This window comes from Choloepus didactylus, chromosome 19 (assembly GCF_015220235.1).
Source record: "Choloepus didactylus isolate mChoDid1 chromosome 19, mChoDid1.pri, whole genome shotgun sequence".
In the NCBI taxonomy this organism is placed as follows: domain Eukaryota; kingdom Metazoa; phylum Chordata; class Mammalia; order Pilosa; family Megalonychidae; genus Choloepus; species Choloepus didactylus.
This window is the reverse complement of record NC_051325.1, coordinates 49,118,946-49,143,436: the sequence shown is the minus strand read 5'-3', so window position 1 is coordinate 49,143,436 and position 24,491 is coordinate 49,118,946. Positions and strand designations below refer to the sequence as shown.

The 24,491-nt window shown below is 48.0% G+C and overlaps 1 protein-coding gene and 1 long non-coding RNA gene across 2 annotated transcripts; one reads left to right on the top strand and one right to left on the bottom strand.

Moving 5' to 3' along the window:
* The first annotated feature begins 8,968 nt into the window (after positions 1 to 8,968).
* Positions 8,969 to 12,338, top strand: LOC119515849. Its single transcript, XR_005213157.1, has 5 exons — positions 8,969 to 9,005; positions 9,510 to 9,679; positions 9,801 to 9,929; positions 10,525 to 10,798; positions 11,640 to 12,338. It is a non-coding gene; the product is annotated as an uncharacterized LOC119515849 (long non-coding RNA).
* Positions 12,339 to 13,286: 948 nt separating this feature from the next.
* PIGT (phosphatidylinositol glycan anchor biosynthesis class T) lies at positions 13,287 to 23,433 on the bottom strand. The gene is made up of 12 exons (XM_037812058.1): positions 21,898 to 23,433; positions 21,235 to 21,412; positions 19,227 to 19,354; positions 18,802 to 18,902; positions 18,580 to 18,666; positions 17,982 to 18,069; positions 17,777 to 17,874; positions 17,519 to 17,684; positions 16,649 to 16,849; positions 14,865 to 15,030; positions 14,655 to 14,738; positions 13,287 to 13,957 (listed from the first exon to the last, which is right to left on the bottom strand). Exons 1-12 carry the CDS (start codon positions 22,208 to 22,210, stop codon positions 13,705 to 13,707), a joined length of 1,863 nt encoding a protein of 620 aa, XP_037667986.1. The 5' UTR covers positions 22,211 to 23,433; the 3' UTR covers positions 13,287 to 13,704.
* Positions 23,434 to 24,491: the final 1,058 nt, after the last annotated feature.

Sequence of the window (24,491 nt, the reverse complement as noted above, 5' to 3'; positions counted from 1 at the left end):
GCTGGCCTTGGCCTCTCCAAGTGAGAGCACGTCTCCCACGGAAGGATGTGCCTGAAACTCTGTCCCTCTGCCTCCCCCACTGGGCGGGGAGCTTTCAGAGGGTAGAGACCATCCTGGTCCGGTGGCCTCCTAAGAGAGGTGCAGGAAGAAAATATTAGAAACTTCTGCTTATTTGTTTCTAGCCTATCGTTTATTAAAATTTCCATTGTATGTGTAGGTGTGTGTGTGGGCCATCGTGTGCAAACCTCTGGACCACATGCTCTCTAAGGTTGTGTGACCTTAGGCAGAAGAATTAACCACTCTGGGCCACAGCAGCCCCGTTGGTAAAATAAACATAATAATTCCAACCTCGTGGACTTGTTGAAAGAATTAGAGATGATGTCTGTAAAGTAACTGGCAATTAATCAATGCTCAACAAGAGGCAATTATCCGAGTAGTTATAGATTCCCTCATTAAATTATAATTTAATTTAGAATGTAAATTGGAAATTAAAATAAGTTAATAAATTCTACTTTAATAAGGGCATCAGGTTTCAGGTCAGTATCCAGGCTGTAAATCACATGTGGACAAAATTACCGGTGAAAAGCCCTTTATCCCCCCGAAGCACAATAAGCAGGGTGCATTTGCCCCCCATCCTGGAGACCAACACAGTGTGTCTAGGCAGCTCCACCTCCAACACAGCTGGATTTTCCAACATTGGGACAAACGGGTGGTTTGGGGAGGCACCAGATTAAGTAAAGGGCTTGCTTTTATGAGCTGTAGTATATACCAAAACATGTATCTTACTCTGTCTAAAGTTTTAAAATGTGCATTTACCCTACAATCAGAAAAAATAATTACATATTTTTGGTATAACTGGTCAAAATCTAAAATATCTTGAATATTTCATATCAGAATTTTAAAGTTTCTGCAATTATTCAATATATTTATTCATCCATAGGCTTCTTAGCCTCTTCAATAAACCACCATGTACACAGGAGAAAAAAATCCTGTGAAATGCAGGCTAAATGTATCACATAACTATCTAGAGATCAGGAGTAAATCTCTCATTTATCAGAAAACTTTTGCCTCGATTTGTAAATTGCTTTCTTAAGCAGAAAGAATTATAATTCCCTATTTTAAAGAAAGTTTTTCCTTTTTGAAGTTAGGAATCACATTCGGATAGACGATATCATTTAAGTTGAAACTGAAATCTGAGGTGACTTGAATTCAGGCCTAAGTGTAATGCTCTTGGGCTTTGGCTGAGCGGGGCCTCGATTAGGGTGGGGGAGGGAGGTGGGGTTGTGCAAATTCAGGGTCAGATGCTGTCTCTATTTCAAATGTTGATATTTTTGCATCATTTTTGAACTTTTAAAATATAGCGATAAAATATTGCCTTGATGAGAATGTTTTTTGCACCCCTTAAGTGTGGCCCCTGGCCCCAGCCCCGCCACAGAAGTGAGCACATCCTGGCTCACGACTGGCTTGGGGAGCTGGATCTTTTCTTGAGAGCAGATGTGGTGGCTCCCGGATGGAGGATGACACCTGAGTCCTGAGGAGGGCAGGGTGGGCGCCAAGGGCAGAAAAGGGTCAGTAAAGAGGGGTTTGTGGATCCAGGGGAAATCTCAGCTACTTGAAAGCTCTACCTGGGGCTGCTACTGTTCTCTCTTCGCCTTTTGCTGAGCAGCTCAATTATTTCATGCCCATTAAGAGCTTTAAAGTGGGGTGAGGTGTCCGCTGTCCTTGGGTTGCAGGATTTGGAGATCTTTATTTATTCTTTCATGCATTTGTTTATTTTCTGGGTTTTTTACAATGAACAAATGTTACCGCACTTAGAGATCAGAAAACAGTAAAGGCGTTTAATTATTTTTTTAAATAATAGGCTCAACCTCAACGGAGTGGGGCGTTCGTACTATTCAATTGATCTGGGAGACCGAAGGAACGCCACATGCACGCGCTCCATCTTCGCTCACCCGGACCGCGCTGCAGCCGGCTCCCGGGTCCCTCGGCCGCCGCCCTTGGCCCCCTACAGGCCACTCCCTACACTGCAGCCAGAGAGATGCTGTTATAACTTGGGTCAGATCAGGTCTTTCCTCTCTGCTCAGCCCCGCCAGTGACTCTCCATCTCTCAGAGCCAAAGTCGAAGTTCTTACAAAGGCCTGCAAATCTCCCTGTGACCTTCCCGTGGCCTCTTTCTGAGCTCTCACCTTCCACCTCCGTCCCACACTCGGCTCCGGCCACAGTGGGCATCTCACCACAGCTCAAATGCACCAGACATGTTCTTCCCTCGGGCCCTTTACACTTGCCGCCTCCTCTTCCTGGGCCACTTCTCCCTCAGCTAGGCAGGTGGCGCACACGCACTTTCTATAGATTCTGCTCAAATGTCACTTATGAGGGAGGCTTTCCCTGACCGGTCTATATAAAAACAGCGTCACCTCCCCATTGCTCCCTCTCCCCCTTCCACTGCTTTGTTTTCAAAACACGAGCTGACCTTTTTCTGTCATGTGTCTATCGTGTGTCCACTCTTTGAAGGCAGGGTTCTTTTGCTATGCTTGGTTCTCGGCAGTGTCCCCATGGCTAGAATAATGCCTTGTAGCTGTTCAGCAAATATTTGTCAAATGGATTAATCTCCCATCCCAAGCTCATTCCATGGAGCACAATGATTGAGTAGAATAAGTATAATTATATTCACATTAGCAAAATGTGTATTTGATGATGGGGCACCTCTCTAGCTACGACATTCTGTAAATGGTCTCTAAATGGGAGGTCAGAAAAGGAAGTGATTATTTCCAAGTCGGGTATCAGGAGATGTCTCCTAGGGGTATTGGCTCTATGTGGGCCTTGAAGGCCAGCTAGAATTTGGACTAGAAGAGAAGGGAGTGGAAGGGCAGACCAAGGGATCAGCATGAGCAAAAGCTGGGTGGTAAGAGGCAGGTGCTGCTTGGAGGCTTAGGGCATGATTCCAGGTGGGGATATTTCAGGGTGGAGTGCTCTCCACATCTCCCAAGTCCTCCCCACCCCCAGTCACTTCCTATGGAGATGGAAGGAGGACGGCCATGGGGGTGGGGGAGCAATCAGGACATGCAATTTAGAAAGCAGCCCACAGAACTCAGCAGGTACCTCAGCCCCTGTCACACCTCCCTCATTGCAGATGTCCTCATTTCAGCCCCAGAACCACAAAGGCAGAAGGGACTGTCTAAACTTAGCAAAACTGGGAGGGGCTCTGTTAGCTCAAACTTTAGCTCAAACAAACTGTAATGCCACTCAAAATCCCAAGAGGACAATAATAGTCAAGACATAGGGATGAGGGAAACGCCTTGAGTTATTACTAATACTCAAACGGCCTGGGAGTAGTGTGGCTTAGCCCTTGAGTAAACCCCGAGCCAACTCGTGGAAGGTTTGAGTTCCTTGCTCTCTGCTTGCCGTTGCCTCAGACAGAACAGAAGCTCTGCTCAGTTGTTCCAGGCCTTTCTGATTAATTTTTATAATGGGAAAATAAAATCATTATTTGACACCTGAAGTTTTTTTCTTGGGAGGATGGAGATAGGTCAACAAAGTCCTTCTGAATAGGATGTCTTACGGGGGAAATGAGCATGATGTGCCGCAAAGTGTGATAAAACTTGTAATATACATTCTCTGTGATCCTTCCAGGGACATGTGTGGCAGGTACCCTCTCTTCTTGGATGAGGAAACTGAGGACAAGTGGCTTGTCCTAGGTCACATAGCTAGTAAGTGGGGAAGCCAGAACACACCTCCATTTAATCACAGCCCAATCGATGAGCATCTGGCCTCTACGGAAACTCTTTAAATACAGATTAACAGGAAAGGGTCTCTGCTGGCACCGCCCCACACTCATTTCTCTCCGGACTCTGAGCCTCAGTCCAGCCACCAAAGTTCAGGTTTGAATGAGGTTCTGGGATGGGGCTGGGAGTAGGGACTGGCCAAGACCAGGAAGAGAATCTCAGCGATAGGTTCAAGGTCGGGTAGACCTGTCTGATGAGCACTTGACGATTTTGTTTTTTTAAACTGAAAACATAATGATTTACTTTTTGAGTCATGAAATGTCTCTGGAATTAAAATTTCTTAACATCCCGGGAAAAATCCAGAGCGAGAGGTTTGGCTCCGCCCGCTCCCCACCGCAGCTCCCCCGGCCCCATCTGCAGACGCCCCCCCCCCCGCCCCCCGTGTTCTACCCCCAGGCCAGAGCGGAGGTGTGAGCCAGGGCTTAGCTCGGGAAGGGGCGCTGGTCTCACTCCACTGGGTGCCGGCGCCAGCCCCCGGGAGGACGAGGAGAGCCGCAGAAAGGCGGAGCCGCTCCTCGCCATCACCCTGAGGGGCGCGCGCCAGGGGGAACCTGGAGGCTGACGGAGCTTTCAAGGGTCCAAGCCCGGAGGGTGGGGGCCGAGGTGATGGGCCAGGGCGGGGCCGCTCGGAGCTGGGGTCGTCTCGTCCGCCGCGTGGTCCTCGCTTCCTGCTCCTGGAACGGCGCTTCTCAAACTGCGGCGCGCCTGCCACTCACCCGGCCGTCCTGAGGCCAGGCAGATTCTCACGGTGCAGGTCTGCGGAGGCCCGGGCTGCGCGGTGTCTCCCAGCGCCCCAGGGGCTTCCCCGGGCGCCGTTCCCTCCTCTGTGAAACGATCCGGGGAACCGCAGTCTGAGTAGCAAGACTCGATGGAGGCAGCCTCCTCTGGGGTGGACAAAGGAGAAGGCGGGTAGAGAAACTCGCTTTTCCCTCACGCTTTGGAGGAGCTGTGGGACTTTGGAGGAGCAGGGGGGAAGAAGCAACAGCGGAAAAGAGATCAGGAAGAGGTGAGTCTCAGAGAATCCCAAAATGTCCCTCCCACTCGTCTGCCCCTCTGCCGGAACCTCCACTATTACGTCGCTTTTTGGAACCATCTCCAAGCCCACCAAATGGTCAGAGCAAGTCATTTGACTTCTTTGAGTAAAATTGTACTAATGCAAAAATGGATGAATCTCTCCCTTCCTGCCTCAGGGGATTTCAACACACTCGAACCTCCCAGAGAGCATGAGGTCTGAGGATCGTCATGACAACGTCCCCCCACCCCCGCGCACCTACCAGGGAGAGACCCTGTGGGTCTGACATGGTGGATTTGCCAGGATCCACTAACGAGTTGCAGATTCCCGTGAGGGGAAACGCCTGACTATCTTGCTGTGGAGATGAGCTGGGCACCCGCTGCTTGAGACTGCACGATTGGGAGCCAGGGACACCTGGGCTTGGCAAATTCCTTAGTGTTTCTGTGCCTTGGGTTCCTTATCTGTGAAATGAGGTTGATAAAATCAACATCCATTTCTTAAGGTTGCTGTGAGGGGTTTTTGAGATTAAAAAATAATGAAGTGCTCGGCTCTGTGCCTGGTGAATAGAAATGCTCAAAAAGTCGTGGTTCTATTGGAAAAGCTAGAAGGAAATACCTGAAACTGTTGAACTGCAACCCAGTAGCCTTGATTCTTGAAGACCACTGCATAACTAAGTAGCTTACATGGTGTGGCTGTGCGATTGTGAGAACCTTGTGGCTCACACTCCCTTTATCCAGTGTCTGGACAGATGAGTAGAAAAATGGGGACAAAAATTAAATGAAAAAATAAGTGGAGATGGGGGGATGGGGGCATGGGATGTTTTAAATGTTCTGTTTTATTTTTATTCTTATTTTTATTTTTTAAGAGTAATGAAAATGTTCATTACAAAATGGGTTGTGGTGATGAATGCACAACTATATGATAGTATTGTGAACAACTGATTGTACACTGTGGATGATTGTATGGTATGTGAATATATCTCAATAAAACTGAATTTTTTAAAAAAGTCACGGTTCCCATTGTCATCCTCACAGTACCGGCAAGACCAAGATAGTCTCGTGAGCGTCGATCACCTGGTGCGTCCCCAGAGCCCGCGGCGGAGCGCCTGAGACGCTGCCATTCCCAAGTTCAACCACGCGGGGGCGGCAGAAAACCCAGAGAGGACGGAAGCCGCGCCGAGGCTGAGCAGCAGCTTAGGAGATGCTTCTTGGCCTCCGGTCCTGCAGAGCCTCGAGAATGTTGTGGGCCTCTGAGATTCCGATGTCCCAGAGCTGCTCTGAGAGCCGCAAACAGCATCTGCCCTCGGGGCTGGTCCACATTGCCCAAATGATGAAAGCCTGGACTTGGGGGTGTGGAGAAGGGTTGCCGTTGCCGGCGGAGTCTGCAGCTCGCCCCCCCGCCCCCAAAGTACACTTCCCAGGGGGCCGGGATGGTGACATCAGAAGAGGTGCAGGGGAAAGAGGAAATAATGTAAGCATCCTGAGAATTCTCACCAATTGTTCCAGTTACTATTGTTGCCTAACACGACCCTGAACTTGGCATAAAATAAGAACTGTTTTATTAGGCTCATGGATTCTATAGGTCAGGAAATGAGGCGGGGCTTAGCTCGGCAACTCGTTGCCTTTCGTGGCATTGTCCCTGGTCTCTCAGTGGCACTTTGCTGGTGGCTGGGCTGGGCTGGAGCACCCCACATGGCTTCACTCACATGTCCAGTGCCTTGGTTGGGTGGAGGAGAGGCTGAACTCAGCTGATCCTGTTGACCAGAACTTCTAATGCACATGTCCTCTCCAGCATGGTGGTTTCAGGGTAATTGGCTTCTTACATGGCAACCAGTGTCCCCCAGAGCAGCAACCCAAGTTAACCGGATGGAATCTGCATGGCCTTTTTGACCTTTTTGATGGAATCAGCAAGCTCAGCCCAGTTGCAAGGGGAGGGGGCAGAAACCCCGATCCTCAATGGGATGAGTGTCAAAGAATTTGCAAACATGTTTTGAAAAGGCCACATATTAGTTAGAATTTTTCTATATGCAAATGCAGTCACTTTCTTCTAAGACCTCTTCCCAAAACTCATCCTGTTTTGGCATCAGACTCAGGCTCCGAGTCCAGGGTCTTCTCACCTAAATCCAGTCTGGATAGACAGGCTCCTTGGATTCTGTCCCATGGGCAGAGTTTCCTCTTGATCTGAAGACCTGTAAACTGAAGAGACATGTCATCTGGCCACCACACACCCAACCTGCAACGGTGGGACAGGCACAGGGGACCACTACAGACATTCCTGTTTTAAAAGAGGAAATGGGAAGCTCAGAGCCAGTACTGCTCCATGGCAGATCTGGAACCCAGTTGGGCACCTGTTACCAGAGAGTCAGTTCTATTCCCTGGGGCTCTTGGCTCCACCCTCTGATTCAGCATTCCTTTTCCATAAGAAATAACCTGAGTTTTGACTGAGTAGACTTCTTGTCCTGCTTTCTGCTCATTTTTGTTTGGGAGTCCAGAAGTCTCTTTTTATTTTGTGCTGTCTTGGTCCCTTTTAGGCCGTGTTTCAGTTTGCTAAAGCTGCTGGAATGCGACATACCAGAAATGGGTTGGCTTTTATGATAGAGATTTATTAGTTTACAAATTTACAATTCTGAGGCCATTAAAATGTCCAAATTAAGACATCAACAGGATGATACCTTCTCTGAAGAAAGGCTGCTGACATCTGGGACACCTTTGTCACATGGGAAGGCACATGGCTGGCTTCTGCTGGTCCTTCTCTCCTGGGTTTCACTGCTTTCGGCTTCTGGTTCCAGTGGTTTCCTCTCTCAGCTTCTGTGGGTCCTTTCTTAGCTTCTCCAGGGCTTTTCATCTCTTTTTAAGATCCATTCAGAGTATTAAGACCCACCCTGAATGGGGTAGGTCCCATCTCAATTGAAATAACCTAATCAAAAGGTCCCACCCACAACAGGTCTGCACCCACAGGAATGGATTAAAAGAACATGGCCTTTTCTGGGGTATATAACAGCTTCAAACTAACACAGTCCAAGTTGACAGTGCTTCCATGAATGCAATTCTTTTCAAAAACTTTGTGGGGTTTCCATGAACCTTATTGGGGCTTATCCCATTAGACAAAAGCCACCACCACAAATCTCTCTGAGACAGGCCCTTCTCTATCTGTGAGTCTGCCGAGAGTCTCTTAAGGTTCTTCCTGCCCTATTGTTTAATAGTCAGGGTCTACAAAACATGCCCTTAGGGTTTTTTGAAGGCCCTTTGCCCACAGCTTGTGCACATAGTCTCTCCATACCTCAGGGTAGTGGGGCTTCCTGCACATCAGCATAGGCTCCAAGCAGAAATGTTTAAACTGTGCAAGGCCTTGACTTGATAAGCTCCTAAGCCAGAGAGACATATTGCTAAACTGCATGCAGAAATGCAAGGTGAAGCTCTGGAAAATGCCAGCTCCTAGTTGCCACCCAGCAAAGACAGGAAGACCCATCAAGGTTTGCCATTACCCAAGGCTCAATTTTTAAAAAAATGTTAATGGTGGTAACATATATATAACACTAAAGCGCACATTTTAACCTTTCTTAAGTACACAATTCAGTGCTATTCACATTGTTGTGCTACCATCACCACCATCCAGTACCAAAACTTTTTCATCACCCCAAACAGAAACTCTGTGCCCATTAACCAAGGCTTAAAACTTGAATTGATCCAAAGCTCCAGGGAAACACCCATGAAAATAGGGTAACCAACAGCTAGAAGAAGTGAACTGTGGTGTTAGGAATGTATGAAAATCTCCAGCGAGCAGAGCCCAGGTGGCCCATCAAAGGCCAGAGGCAACTCCAGAGGCGTTCCCTTCCTCCCTCACCCCCACCTGCAGGCTCCATAAAAGTGGATCGAAGCAAACTTCAGATGCCAGTTTGGGACTGGAAGTGACAACAGAGCTCAGACATGGTGAGAAGAAAATCAAAGAGAATGTCCTGACATCAGTGGGAGTAAAAGGACAAGCCAGGGCTGCCCACACTGAGTGGGACAGAAGGAAATCACAAAGTGGCTTTGCACCACACTACAATTAGAAGGAGGAGGGGAGAGGAAAGGAAGGGAAAGTGGGGGAGGAAGGAGGGAGAGGGGAGGGAAAGCAAAAGAGAGGGAGGGAATGGGGGAGGGAGGGAGGGAGTGGGGAGGGAGGAAGGAAAGAAGGAGGAAGGAAGGAGAGAAAAGAAAGCAAGAGATGCTGTAAGTATAAAATACACATCAGATTTCCAAGACTTTGTACATGAAAGGAATGTAAAATATCACATTAATTTTTTATTATATTTTGATTATATGTTGAAATGATAATATTTTGGATCTATTTAATTAAATAAGCTATATTATTAAAATTAATTTTACCCATTTCTTTTTATCTTTTTTAATGTGGCTACTAGAAAATTTAAAATTGTATTTGTAGCTTGCATTATATTTTTATTGCACAGCACTATGATAGAATCTGGGGAGAGATTTTGCTTCTTGTTTGTATTATTCAGTATAGCTTAATCTTTTAAAATAAGTATGATTATTTATATAAACAATACACTCATTATTCCAAAGATAAATAAGCCAACGAACAAAGAGCTCCGTTTTCTCTCCTGGGGCATTGAAACTAGATGGAGGCGCTGGAGGGGACCCAATAATAACAGAACAGAGAACAGCTGTGCCGGGCCCTTAGGGACCATTTGATCTGGGCCACTGGTTTTACAGATAGGAAAACTGAAGCCCCCAGGCGTCGCTTACAGAACAAGGTCACATGGATTCCACTCTGGATGGATGAAGACTGGGACTGGTATTCCAGAGAAGGCAGAAGCCCTGACTTATGGGACTTGCGCAGTAACTGCCAGGAATCCTCCTAAGGCAGGTGCCACTGCCTCTAGGTAAGAAGTCCAGTTGCTCTGAGTCCACATCCCTTGCCCAACGTGCTTCCTCTTCCAAGTAATTAAAAGCAAGACCCTTCCCTCAGCCCAGGGGAACAAGCCCCAGATCCTTCCGCTGCAGGTGTGACGTGCCAGCCTCCTGGTCCTGGCCGGGGACTCTCGGACCTTGGCCCCACGAAGCTCTGCAGCTTCCTTGCCCTCCGCCTCGCCCTCTACCTGGTGGGCCTGGCCAGCTTGGAAAAGACCTCAGGTGAGCTGAGCGGTTGGGGAGGAGGATCCCTGAGACCCAGTGGGAGAGAGGCTGCTCCAACAGGTCACCTGGTCATTACTTCTACCTCAGGAGAAAGGCCCAGGTAGGGCAAGGGGCTCACCTGCAGTCACCAACCAGTCCGTGGCAGGTGTGGGGCGAGGACTCCTCAGTGTCTATTTGATCTCCACCAATTTTGATTTCAGTTACAAAAGTTATACATAGCTTTTGTTTTAAAAAGACAAACAATGCATAAAAATGTGTTAACTTAAAAAGTGGGTGCCCTATTTTACACAGCTCCAGTAGTCGAACTTCCCAGATGTTTCCATTGTAGGCAAAATTCTTATGAGAAAATAAATTTTCATACCGCTTTGAAAACGAGACCAAGTTCTCAAACTTGGATGCCCATTGGAGTTACCTGGGAACTCTCTCAGCCCCGCCCTCAAGATTCTGATTTAATTGGTCTGGGGTGAAGCCTGGGCATCAGGATTTTCTTAAAGTTCTCCAGGTAATTCTACCATGCCACCAAGGTTGAGAAGTGCTGCTCTAATAGAAGGTCTCGACTTTCCTTCCTTAAATGGCCTCTTCCTTCTTCTAGAATTGGGGTTCTCCCAGGATATCCAGCACAGCCAGTGTCACGTGCATTGAGGATTCACCTGTCTTTATTTAACTGAGGGATGCTGTCCTTGTCAGGAAAACTGTACATGTCACAATGGTGAATGTGGCATCCCACAAAGGAATACACTGGGCTCCTGAGTGTCCAAGGCTGATGGTTGAAGATGGTGTGCATCCACGCACCCTCAAAAAGCCAGTTCGTGTGATCACCAGGTCCAGATGTGAAAGGAATTAAAATAAGTGATTCAGTGAAAGAGGTCAGTTTCCTTGTTTGTTGATGACCCTGGATACTAAAGAACTTTTTTAAATGTAAATACCTTTTACCTAGCTATAAAAATGGTATTTGTTCATGGTTGTTCAAACAATACTAAAAAGAATTTTTAGAAAATTGAAATCACCTGAAACTCTACTACCAGCAATAACTACTCTAAACATTTTGGTGAACGACCTTCAAGCCATCTCTCTATGGGTACATACACTTACATATTTTATATCTATGGGAACATACCATAGCTCCTATGTTATAATTTTTCAATCAACAAACTGTGTGGGCATCTCTCCATGTTGATGCATCCAGATCAATACTATGCTTTTTAGGGACTGCAAAGAAGCTCATGGATCCCGCTGTAGGCAAACATTTACATTTTCCCATTTTTATTTTTAATTATAAATGGGGCAACCACAAACATCTTGATGTTAGGTTATGACAGGCAGTAGGATGCAGAGCTTGAGATTTGGAGTCAGATCTGGGTTTAATCCTTAGTTCAACTAGTGGGTTTTATGACTTTTGGAGAATTACTGAACCTCTCTGAGCTTCAATTTCCTCCTCCGTGAAATGGGGACAGTAATACTCTCTTCATGGAGCTGTTTAAATACTGGAAAGGATGGCAAAAACCTAGAATGGTGCCTGATGAAGAATAGGTGCCCAGAAGAAAATCATCATCAGTTAATAAAAAGGACACATACGAAAGTGGTTAAAATGGGAAATGTTATGGTGCATATATATATTTCTACAATAAAAATTAAAAGCATAAAAAAGCTGTGGTTTAAAAAAAAAAGACATATAAATGACAGTCCCTGTCCTTTCTTACACTGCAGCTGAACCCAAGCAAGAGGCCCTCCAGATGTCTCAAAGTATCCCTGCCCTGCGCCAGCTCCCTGCAGCAAGCGGCCCCTGCAAAGGCTGTGTTGGCCAATAGTTCTACAACTCAACATCCAATGAGTGTGAACCCTTTATCCATGGTGGTTTTGGGGGCACAATACCAACAATTTTGAGACCCACAGAGTTGGCCCGAGGGTCTGCAAAACCCTGGTTAAGTCCTCTCAGACACAGGAACAGGAATGGTGGTTGTAAGATGACGGGCGTGTGACAGGAGGGTGTTGGTGAGGATGGTGGTGGCGAGGCAGCTGATGGTGCTAATTTGGTAGCTGGTGATGACAGTGATCATGGGAATGAGGACATGCTACCAAGGCGTGGTGGCGATGGTGGTAATGAGGGTGCCCGAGGTGTAGGTGGCAAGGCTGTAGTTGGAGGTGGTGGAGACTGTGAAGATGAAATACAGGTTACTGTAGTAAGGCCAAGAAGAGAGCTGTCATCTCCATTACGGAGGCTGAGGTAAACACAGCTGAAGAGCAGGCCTGGCCAGCTCTGGCCCTTGACTGAAACCCGCCCTACCGCCATGCCTGCGCCAAGGCACTGCTCCGAACCCGCTGTGTAACCTTCTGGGATGGGTCAATAAAGTACTCAAAGCTGCTGCGGTCTGTCTTCCCACAAGGGTCAGGGACCTTTCCTGGAAAACTGCTCACAGCCACCTCAGCTCCCCAGACCCTGGTTCTCTCTGAACCTCAGGGCCAGAAATGCAGATCAAGCTTGCCTCACCCCGACTCCTACCTCCTTCAGCCCCTCATTCCCCTGGGATTCCAGCTGAAAGACGAGGACAAAGGACAGAAGCCCCCCTATTCTCAGGAAGTCCTCATGGAAACCAGGCTGGACTGAAATCTGTGAACCTCACGTCTGTCCCCACAGCCTGACCTGCTGCCCCTCCCCAGCTGGGACTCCACTCGGCGCCCCGGAGGCTCTTCCTGTCCTGCAGGAACCATGTCTTCGAGGAGTGGAGAGAGGGGCAGAAATCCAGGGACTCCTGGCAAGCCAGGGTGGAACTCCCCTTCCCCCCGAGTGATCCTGGAAGGACGAGGATTTTATATAACATTTTGAAGGTCAGAAGGAACCTTCCCTGACACTGTACCTCTGCCACCACCCCCCACTTCCTTGTTCCACATCTAGTTCAATCACCTCCCCTCACCGAAAGGGAAACTGCTGCCCAAGATCAAACAGCAACACTAGAAACCAGAACTCAGAACCCGGGACTCCCAGACTAGTGTCTTTTCCACTGCACTTCTGTCCTTGCTAAGATTTCCCACACCTCCACCCACAGCTCTTCAGCTTCTCCAATTCTGTCCTTGGGAGCAGGGGCTGGTTCTCAGGCAGGGGATGATTCATTTTCACAGTCACAGATTATGCTTACATAAACACTGAGGAGGCTTTTTCCCAGGCAAATCCAGGGAGTTTGGGGAATAGAGTCAGATGAGGATGGTGGGGGGAGCAAGAGATGAGGAGACAGTATTTCCGGCAGGGGTGGGAGGAGGTAAGGGAGGTGTTTCTTTGTGTGTGTGGTGGGGGGAGAGGTGGGGGGCCTGCTCGGGCACCCGGGTCCTCCCAGGCCCCAGAGACAATAAGAAAAGAACCAAGGAAGCAGCCACTTTTAATTCCACAACCAGTAAGTTCCACCTATCACGCACACCCCATTTACTAGACCAGCACTGTCCAGAACTTTCCACAGTGATGCAAATGCTTTTCTGCACTGTCCAATACAGGAGCCACTAACCACACGGGGCTTGAAATATGGCTACTGTAGCTGAGGAAATGACTTTTTACATTAAATTAATTTAAATCCAAACAGCTACACGTGGCTCGTGGCGCCTGTACTGGACAACATAGCTCTGGGCCCTGGCCTGGACCTGGGGTAGTTTGGCTCAAAAGCCACCTCTAGGCTGTGTTGGAGACAGCAAGTGGCAGAAGCAGCCCCTTGGACATGCCACTCCCCCAACCCCAATCCCCCAAGCCAAGAGAAACAGCAGCAAGAGCCACTAAAGAGGGCGAGTCTCAGAGCGGGGGGACGCCACGGACACGCCGGATCAGGTTGGCCAGCCGCTTGGCCAGGCCGCCCGTGCCGGGCTCCTCGATGTGGAAGGTCCTGGTGAGGAGATTGTAGAAGGAGCCGTAGCACACAGCCACCACAGTGCACGTGAGGCAGATCACGTTGTAGGGCATGCTGAAGTCCGGTGTCGGCAGGCTCACCAGCAGCGGCTCTGTGTAGAGTCGCACGAAGTAGCTCGAGCCATCGGAGACAGGGAACCTGGGGGTCAGGGGAGGGGTGGTGAGGCAGGGCCGGGCTGCCCCCCAACATCTCACCCCCTTCCTCACTCGTGGGCTGCACGGGGCCAGTGCACCATGATAAGGGTTTTAAAGTCTTCTTAGCTTCAAAACCTTTTCAATGGAAGACATTTTACATGAAAGTTCAATATGTAAATCTGATAAAAGGAAAGCATCCTTGGTTGCAGTGGAAGAATGGGGCCCTATCTCTGTCTCAGCCTTCTGCTGTCAGCCTAAATGCCTCAAAAAAGCCTCATGGACAACCCACTAGATCATCCCTCAATACCCACCACCACCCCATTATTCTCTAGAACAGAATACGCCTCTAGATTGTAAGCATCAGGAGGAGAGAGACAAGTCTGTTTTGTTTATTTGTACATGCAGTGCTTCCAGAAGTACCTGGCATTTGCTGAGTGCCCAATTAAATATCTATTAAGAGAGTCAAGGAATAAATGTAAGCTATAAGTATTGCTAGTCTCATCTATTTATTCTTCTAGATGTACTTTAGAATCATTCAACCAAAGTCTTTAGAAATATAGTAGACCACTAGAATTTTTATTAGGACTGAGTTGAACCCACATGTTATTTTAGAAGAGGCAACCTGCCCTGTAGGGGCTTGACCATCCGTGTTAACTGAAGGAGGCAGCTGAGGACATAAGAGAAGGTACAGTCACACTTACAGCGTGTTGAACAGGGGGCTTTCTTCTGGGTCAACAGGTTTGGCCACCACGACGCTGGGCACAAGGGCGCTGAGGACAGACGGGCTGCAGAGAGGCAGATGGAGGGCTCAGGTTCCTCGCTGGCCTCCCCAAAGAGTAAGTGGCAGAGAGAGAGGGTGGGTAGAGAGGGTGGGTCAGGAGGGCAGGGGGCAGCACGTGTGGAGGGCATACCTGACATAGAAGCCATGGTTGGGGTCTGGGGTGTATTCAGTCCACTTGAGCAGTGCCCGCTCAAACTGGATGGAGACTTTGGTGACTGAACTGGCCGGCAGCTGAATCAGCATCTCCAGGAGGTGGGGCTGCAGCCGGTCCTGGGCAGGCTGGTAGTGAATGTAACCTGGGGAGACAGGTAAGGGTCACCCATACCTTTCCTAGGATCAGACCACCTACACCTCCTGTCTCTACTGCTTCCCTCGGGGCCTGGAAGGTGGACTGCGGATCACAGGGGTCAGAAGGCTCAGGGAAGGAAGCAAGGTGCCATTCTTCCAAGACAGGCTTCCCGAAGCGTGCTCACAAACAAATTTCACATCAGGAAAACTGGGGGACCAGCTATCAGGGGCCCTGGTGGAATGCAACAGGAAGTTCACAGGACCCCCTGTGGCATTCACCTGCCAAAAACGTGGGATCTGAATCTAATCACGTTTCTAACTCTAACCACCAATATACAAGGAGCACAGGGGATGGAAGAACCATCTTAAACACCAGCACAGGACAAACCCAGAACGCAGAACACCCTGCACAACAAACAGCCCAGTTTCTCCAACAAACAAATGGCATTTAAAAAAAAAGAGAGAGAGAGAGAGTTGAAACTATTAAAGACTAAAACAGATTTGAGAGGCCTACCAAGCAGATATAAAGTGAGGACTTACTGGAATCCCATTTCAAACATATCAGCAGTAAAAGGTTATTTTTAAGACCACCAGGGAAAACAGAAATGATAATAATATGTTCTATTTTTAAAAAAATATTTTTATTAGGACTGAGTTGAACCAACTTTTTTAAAGTCCTTTATCTGTTAGAGATAAATACTGAAGTATTTAAAGGTGAATTGATACAATGTTGGAGATTTGCTTTCAAATACTCCAACAGAAAAATAAACAAAGTGAAGGGGTGAATGAAATAAAAATAACCAGAAGTTGGACACTGTTGAAGCTGGGTGACGAGTACACGGGAATTCATTACACTATTCTATTCGAGTATGTGTTTGAAACTTAAAATGTTAAATAATAATAATAAAACAAAAAAACCTACAGAGCCTATAGGTAGGATATGTGAAGTAGAGTGTCTCAAGGTGGTACAAACCGTCGTGCTGGGAATAACTATTAACCACAGACATGAAACTATGAGAAACAACAGAGGTGTTTAAAGATTTTTAAGCTTTGTTGTTTGGGATGCGATATACCTTCTTCTTAAGATGTCTCTTCCTTTATTATGAGCTCCCCTTCCACTCCAGAGAAAAACAAGTGCTTTACTGCTATGCCTAACACCTAAGAGAAAACACTCTGTAAATATTAACTCTTCCAAAAAAATACAAAAAAAGCTGCAGCTCTTTATCTCTCTCAAGGCAGCAAAAACCATCTATCCCAGCTCTGTTATCTTCTTTGCTTCCAAAGCTCTGTTTTTGTTGCAAACCCTTTCTCTACCTTAAAGGTCCATGAAATATCACAAAACACAAGGATGTGTCCAAGGTTCCAGAAAGAAGGAGAAAGTGAAAAAGATAAGGAAGGTGCTGTCCTCCCTCAGTCTTATTAAAAATCACCAGTACTTTGTGTTTTTGCTTTATAAATTGCTTCCAAATCCGGCGCAGCAAGGCCACTTTTCCTATTTATCAAACGGTTCCTAACTCTTTATAAAGCCTGTGTGTTTTTTCAGATGCACTTGCAGGGCTTGGGGGACCTGGGGAGGGAGCGAGCTGGGGCAGGGGTGGGGGCCTGGTTCAGGACTCAGCTCCTCACTTGGTCTGTTCTCCTTGCCCTTGGAGGTGACGGTGAGGGTGTGCACATAGAGCCGCAGGTACCAGGGCACGGTGTCCAGCAGCAGCACGGGGAAGGCCCGGTATGGGTGGGTGTTGTAGAGCAGCGTGCTCAGCTCCCCCTTGTGCAGCCCATAGCCGCTCACGTACCGCTGGGCATGCAGGAAGGGCATCGGGGGGGCCTCTGTGTGGAGAAAAGTCAGCAGTTAACAGCTTCCCCCCACCCCCACCCCAGACCATGTTGAATACCAAAGCCAGGGAGTAGATGGGGAAAAGCATGGCCACCAGAAGTGAGGGATCTCGTTCTGGAATGATCCCTGTCTACCCCCAACCCACAAGCAATGATAACAAAATTACAATAATTTACTAAGTACTTATCATATGCTGAGCACTGTGCCCCTTCTAACGCAAGCTCAGGATACTCTGTATTTTTCCTTGGTAACACTGAACACAGCTGTAATTAACTGATGTCTGCCTCAAGTAGCAGGCATTCCATTTCTTGAATGCAGGGTGTCCCGCCTTCTTCACCCCTGTATCCTGACACACGGTACATATTCCAAAAATAACTGTTGATTAAATGAATGCATGAAAAAGCTCCATGTTCTACATTAATTCTCTCCTCCAGTCCACTAGGTATTACAGTCCCCATTTTCCAGCTGACAGCATAAAGGCTCAAAGGGGTTAGGGCCCTGCCCAAGGTCATAGGGCTTGGCAGAGGCAGAGTCAGAACCAGGAGCATCTGCATCTGACACAGCTGGATCTAAACACAACCCTATTATAGCAAAGGGGTGGGACCATGGGTCTTTCCCCCAAGAAAACTCTGTAGCCCGCCGTGGCTGGTCCCCCCACTCACCACTCTCTGGCAGTTTCTTCCACTTGAGCTGCAGGTTGAGGTTGCGTGAGTTGTTGATCAGGGTCGTGTCAAGCAAGTCATAGACAGCATAGGTCTTCCGGGTGCCCAGGATGACGTCCTGGTATGTAGTGGTAGGGGGCGGATTCACCTCCATTGTCTCATTGTCCTGGGGACACAGGGCCAGGCTGACAGGTGAGCAGAGGGACAGGCTGGCTTGAGGGCCATGGAGCAGGATGTGTGGCGGGAGACCTTTGGTACCTTGTTGTAGTTGGTGACGTCCACATAGACTCGGCTCTCTGAAGCCAAAGGGCAGGGCTCCGTAAGAGTCCGGGAGAACATCCGGAAAAGGGACCAGTCTGAGGAAGCAGAGAGCTGGGCTGAGCAGGGGCTGGGCTAGGTCTGGTCTGCATAGCTAGGGCAGGGCTGGGGTTGGGCAGGCAGAGATGGTTACCTAGCAGCTTACCTTTCTTCCCTTGCCCCGTGATGAAGGCGTCAAATACAACCGTAAGGGTCTGCCGCAGCTCCCAGGAGACACTGGTACAGGGGGCATCCTACCACAGGGCAGACAGGCAGCAGTGAGGGTGCACCGCTCTCAACCACACAGCCTCAAGGACTCCCACCTGGACTCAAGCCCTGTCTATTTATCATCTTCTCATCTACTGATTTGCTACATTTACCACTGAGCACTTTACTCTGTGCCAGACCCTGTGCCAAAAGCTTTATGTGCATCAGTTCAGTGAATCATCACAACCACCCTAGGAAGCCACTACTCCTATTATTCTCATTTGCCAAATGAAGAACCCAAGACTCAGGGAAATGAAGTGACATGCCAGCTGGTGAGTGACTGAGCCAGCAGTGGCACTGCATGGCCACTGCTCTTAACCGCTATGCTGCATGACACATTTATTGAGTGGCCACCAGACAAGCCTTTGGTTTCCTTGGTGCATCCCTACTGCTTACCACTCGCTCAGTCTGTGCCAGACCCCAGGCTCTGCGCTTTACATGCACCTTCTTCCAGAGCCCCTGATGGTACCTGCCCCCGTTCCCCATGACTTACTTACTCGGCAAACAGGGCGGATATGCACTGCCTGGGAGTGGTAGCTGGTGTGGAACAAACGATCGGCCTTCAGTAGCACCGAGAGGCCTGCCTGGAAGAGGTGGGAAATGGTGAAAGTTCAGTGCTCTGAGTGAGCACCTGGGCACAGGGCAGAGTTACTTTCCGATGCACCCTGGTGGTCTGAGAGTGAGGGAACGTTTGTGGACTCCACTCACTGGGGCCTCACCTTGGAACTACAGGGCAGGAGCTTCTTCCATGGGGTGAGGTTCTCAGTGCAGACAACCTCCCGTGGCAGCACAGCGTAGCGCAGGAAGTAGTGATCAGTGCCTGAGGGAGGCAGACGTCTGTCTGGGGTGGGCCTTGGGGACCCTCCTCTCAGGACCCGCACTCCCAACATAGGGATGACCCCCTCCGGCTTCCCACACAGCTCTCTAGCACCCGACAGCCCCACCCAGGGGTGGGGCTCCCCCATCCCCTTGAGAGAAGGCAATGCAGAGAGACCACAGTCCCCAAAACCCTTCTTCTGGGGCCTGCAAACAACAGGATTATGATCTGGCCCGGACAGAGGAAGGAGGAAACGGAGGGGAAAGGAGGCAGAAGTTAGGGAAGGAGGTAACAGGAAGGAGGAAGGGACTGCAGGGGCTGTCTCACCATTGGCCAGCCCCAGGGGTTTGAAGGAGGCAGTGGGAGTGACCGTGTTGGTAGAGTCGATGAAGTTGAGGGAGGCGCAGAAGATCCCTGAGAGGACGTTACTGAGCTCCTTCCAGGACTTATCCACACTGGATGGAGACACAAACCCACTCACTGTCCCAGGGCTGCCTCAGGTCTCTCCCTCCAAGCCTGCAGCTGGCTGCTAAACCCACAGTGGGGGAGGCTGTGTTCTTCACCATTAGACCATTGATGGGATGGGGAGGACTTCATGGCCCCCACTCAGCCTGCTTCCTGAGACTCACCCTATACAGCACCTTCTTCCTGAGCTCTGGACATCCCTGCGTCCCCACATGTCTTTTCTCCAGCAATTCCTCCTTCCTGGGAATGCCATGCTCATTCCCTCTCTGCCTATCTGCAAAGTCCAGCTGCAGTCTGGGGCCCCTCCTCCAGAAAGCCTTTCCTGCCCTCCTGAAACACAGCTGTGGTTCCGACCACCCAAGCCTCTCACTGGGTCCCTATCAGACAATGCTAGGTGATAGTGGCATCTTGTCCTAAGCATCTTTTCTTCCCAACTAGGCTGAGAGCAGCTTGAGGGCTTGGACTAAATCTAGGTCATTTATGTAACAGCCACAGCACCATGCAATGGTCTGGGAAAACCAAGTACACTGTGCCCTGGGAAAATTCTGGGCATGAGGGTGAGTCCTGTTTCTACTCTCAAGGTGGGACACTTCATATTCATCAGGGGGCACAGAACAAGGGAAAAACAACCATTCTAGGACCCCACAAAAACAAGCTAAATTAGGTGCTCTTTTCTTAGAGAAATATCAAAACAGATTTGTTCTCTATATTAAACATAGGAAGCAGAAGGTTTACTTTAATAAGCACTAGAATTCTAAACATCAGCTCTAAATTACAGCCAATTATAGGCATAGTGACAGCAGGACAGAGGGAAAAAAGTCAAGTAAATCAGAGTTCAGGCAAGAAAGGAAGCCTTGGCAAGCCTGAGGGTCACTGCTTGTTCCCCACCTGGTATCACCTCTTAAGGCTGTCCTGGGTTTTTTTGATAATTCACTGTTCACAGCTCTTCAGATAAAGATTGTACACCTGAAGCCTGAAAGCTCTACCCAAACCATCACCATGTTTCATTTGGTGTGTATGACATTGCCTACATAGCAGTTCTTAAATTTTAAATTATTTTTATCTCAATTTGCCAATTCTCACAATATAATCCAGATTTCTAGTTCTTAGAAACTGAGAGTATCTGATGACACTAGGCCTCTACTCCCACATGGCAACAATCTATGAGAGCTAAGTGGCAGCTATTCTCTTTAGATTGGTGCACAAGCCTGCCACAGTCCCCACCACTCCCTATTATACCCTAAAATGTTTTTATCACACTTGCACTGTTGATTTTTTATAGTCAGATTAAGAAGAAAATTGGATATATTTCTCATATCTGTGTCTCAATATTCTTACACTTTCCCTCACTAATGCTACTTGTCTGGTCCTTGAAGATAGGCGTTTGCAACCTCTGCATATAGAGGTTTTACTCTAAATAACATAGTCACAGTAAACATTGAGAAATATAGTGACTAGACCTCCTCCCTACCTCAAACAGAAGCAATTCCTCTAAAAGGATCATAAACTGGTACCCTGTAGGACAATTCCAGAACACTAATATATTTTGTTTGGCCCTCATGCTATTTATTATTATTATCATTACTAAATTTGACTACTGTTTAAATGATTCTCCAGTTTGCCAGTTTTCTACTGCCTTATGCCCAAGTAAGCTTCAATCATGTTATCTTCCTCTGTAGAGACATGCATGGGCTACCCTATTGCTAGGAGTATTAGGGAAGGAGGTATATTTAGCAATGTAAAGAAAGCCACTGGGTGGTAATTTTTTTATTTCAAATGCCAGCCTTACCCCCATGGAATTTCTGCCTTTTGGAACTGCTGCCTAATGCTCCCTACATGCCCTGTACTAGGACTCGAGCTGGGCACTCACTCAGTGACTGTGTCTTGGAACCAGGCCCAGAGCTCTGCACCTGACGGGGCCTGCAGGAAGGGTGGCCCCCAGTACCGGGTCCTCCAGAAGCCTTGTGTGAGCGAAAGGTGCAGCTCGCATAGAGAATACTTGGAGATCAGCTGCCCAAGGGCTTTGGGGAAGAGCCTGTAATGAGACACTGAGGGAGGTGGAAAAGGTGAGTTATAATTCTGGAGGGAGGGCTCTCAGTCCCCCAGCACCACTCCAAAAAAGCAGTATATCTCAGGCTTGAAATCAGAGATCATCTGGATCCCAGACTCTAACACTGCTACTAGCGATGTAATCTTGTAATAAATGGTAACCGCCAATTGCATCATCATGATCATCGCTGCCAACAGTCGGCCCTAACTAAAGCTTCAGTGTCTACCTGGAGCTGCGGAAAGAACACTGGACAAAGACTCGGGAGTCACTGCCCCTCTCCCGGCTTCAGTTTATCATCGGTAAAATGGGGTTCTTCGATAACTAACTACCCCATCCTTCCCCAGTGACTCAGCTCGTCGGGCCTCAAGCCCAGGGGCCAGAACCCCACTCTGGGATCAGGCACCGCCCCCAAGGTTTCCCTGCATCTCACGCCCAGCAGGTGCCTCCGAAATCTTTCTCCGGTCAGATCTCGAGCCCTCTCACCTCCTTCCCGCTGCAGCTCCGAATCCCAGCGCGTTCGGAATTGAAATGTGGCGGCTACGTCCCCGGAAGGCAGGGGGGTGATGACGAGCTCCTCCCGCAGGCTGTCGCGTGGGGGCTCCGCACGGCCCCAGCCACCTGACCCCAGGAACAGCAGAAGCAGCAAAGCGAGCGGCACAGCCGCCACCATGCCTGCGGCTGCTTCCGCCTCCCAGCGGCGCCCGCCCCCACGAAAGGCCGGTATCCAATAGGAAGAGTGGATGAGAAGCGGCTTCCGGTGCCATTCCGGAAAAGCGAGTGCAGACGCTAGGTCCATGGGCTGGATAGGCAGCTTGAGGGTCGCGGAGATTTCTTTCAGGGCTGGTGGGGTCTTTGGGAGCTCCGAGAGAGGATGACGGAAAGTGGGCTGGATTGTGGACCCACCCACCAGAAAGTGCTTAATTAGGCCACCGCCATTGTACCCATTTGATAGTTGAGGAAACGAAGACTGAAAAGTTCATTACATTTGAGGGGTCGCACAGCCGGGCTCGTGCCTCCTACTTCTACCAACTCCATTTGCTAGGTTCTGAGCCCAACCAGCTCCTCAGGTGACAGAGCTTTCCTGAAAAAGGCCCAAATCACTGGCCCTTTTATTATGAGAATTTTTGAAAGTCCAGCAGGATTGAAAGATCGTGTGAACATGTTTCCCCACCACCTAGGGGAATACTATTTAGTATACTTGCTTTTATCACGTTTCTCTATACAGCCATCAGTTCATCTTATGTTGTTACATTTCAAAGTAAACTGCAGACTTAGCACACTTCCCCCAGATACTTTAGCATACGTATCAACTACAGTTTATATAACATTTTCTATTGATGTAAAATTTACATACAATGGAATATACAAATCTGAAGTGTACATGCACTGATTTTGACAAATGCATACACCTGTGTAACCCAAACCCTTATCAAGATACTGAAACCCCAAAAGTTCACTAATGCTCTTTCCTAGTTAATCCCTGTCCCCATCCCACCTTCCAGAGGCAACCACTGTTCTGAGTTTTCCCCACCATTTATTAGTTTAGCCTGTTCTATAACTTCATATAAATGAAATCATACAACATGTACACCTTTTCTGTGATACTTCTTTCACCGGGCAGAATGTGTTTGAGAATCATCCATGTTCTTGCATGTACCAGTTCTTTTTATTACAGTGTATTACACTGTATAAATATACCATAGTTTATCTATTCTCCTGTTGATGGACACTCCAGTTCTTTCAAGATTTTGGTTATTATGAACAAAGCTGTTGTACAATTTATGTTGTAGACCTATGGTTTTCCTTTCTCCTGTGTAAATATTTAGGAGAATTGTTGGGTCAAAGAGTAGGTATATGTTTAATTTTATAAGAAACTTCCAGACCTTTCCCAAAATGTTTGTGTCACTTTATACTCTCACCAACAATGTAAGAGAGTTCTAGTTGCTCCACATTGGTATTGTCAGTCTTTAATTTTAGCCATTGGGGGTACATGTACTGGTGTCTCTTTGTGCTTTTAATTTGCATTTCCCTGGTGACTAACGGTGTTGAGCATCCTTCCATGTGCTTATTGGCCAAATCTATATTTTCTTCTGTGAAGGGTCTGTTCAAATCTTTTGCCTCCCCCTCCCCACATTTTTTACTTGCTTGTCTTTTTATTTGATTTATAGGAGTTCCCACGTCAAATTCCTGCTTCAGTTTTCCCACCTGTCCTATGGAGAAGACATTCATGAAGGAGTTTCTGGACAGTCTCTTGGTAAAACTCACAACCATACTTCCATGAAGAGCTTACATTTGGTTACAGGCAGGTCTGCCAAAATAGACCCCAACCAACCAGAGAGGAAGTGCCAAAAAGCTGTCTCATTATACCCTCATTCCACCTACTTCCAGTATTCCTTCTCCTTTAGACATGGAATGGTAAGAAAGCTATGAGCTTAGATATCAGACCTGAGTTCAAATCCCCACTCCAGCCTTTAATCCATATGAGCACAAGCAACCTGAGTGTCACCTTTCCTCCTCTGTAAATTGGAGAGATCTATTTGAAGGTTTGTTGTAAGGATTAGAAGTTATGTGTATATAGGATCTGGAATGTAGTAAGTGCTAAATAATATTTACCAATATGATACTCAAACAACTCTGTGAGATAGGTACTATTATGTTATCCCCACTTTCCAGATGAAGAAACTAAGGTACAATGGAACTTTGAATAGGGAGTGAGATCTGGTTGGTTTGTAAAGGTTAGTGTGAAACCCTGGTGCATCCCAAAGTAATTTGGGCAGAGAATAAAAATATATTTGCAGAGCCCCCTTGAGGGACTGGGGAAAAATGTAGAAATATTAAACTTCCCCAACTGGGGAATTACTGATTCAGCACAAGTATTGGGAATATCAATTTAGAAGGCCAAGCCCTCAATCTCAGGGCTTACCCTTATGAAGCTCGTTACTGCAAAAGAGAGGCTAAGCCCACTTCTAATTGTACCTAAGAGTCACCCCCAGAGAACCTCTTTGTTGCTCTGAAGTAGCCTCTCTCTCCGTAAGCCCACTCAGCAGTTAAACTCACTGCCCTCCCCTCTATGTGGA

What these genes read in the sequence shown, in the direction of transcription:
- PIGT (XM_037812058.1), bottom strand. Translation starts at nt 22,210, where the DNA reads ATGGACCTAGCGTCTGCACTCGCTTTTCCGGAATGGCACCGGAAGCCG. An exon ending in CACGGGGCAAGGGAAGAAAG is followed by an intron (nt 17,875 to 17,981) that starts GTAAGCTGCTAG and finishes CTGCTTCCTCAG; the next exon opens with ACTGGTCCCTTTTCCGGATG. An exon ending in ACGTCACCAACTACAACAAG is followed by an intron (nt 17,685 to 17,776) that starts GTACCAAAGGTC and finishes CTGTGTCCCCAG; the next exon opens with GACAATGAGACAATGGAGGT.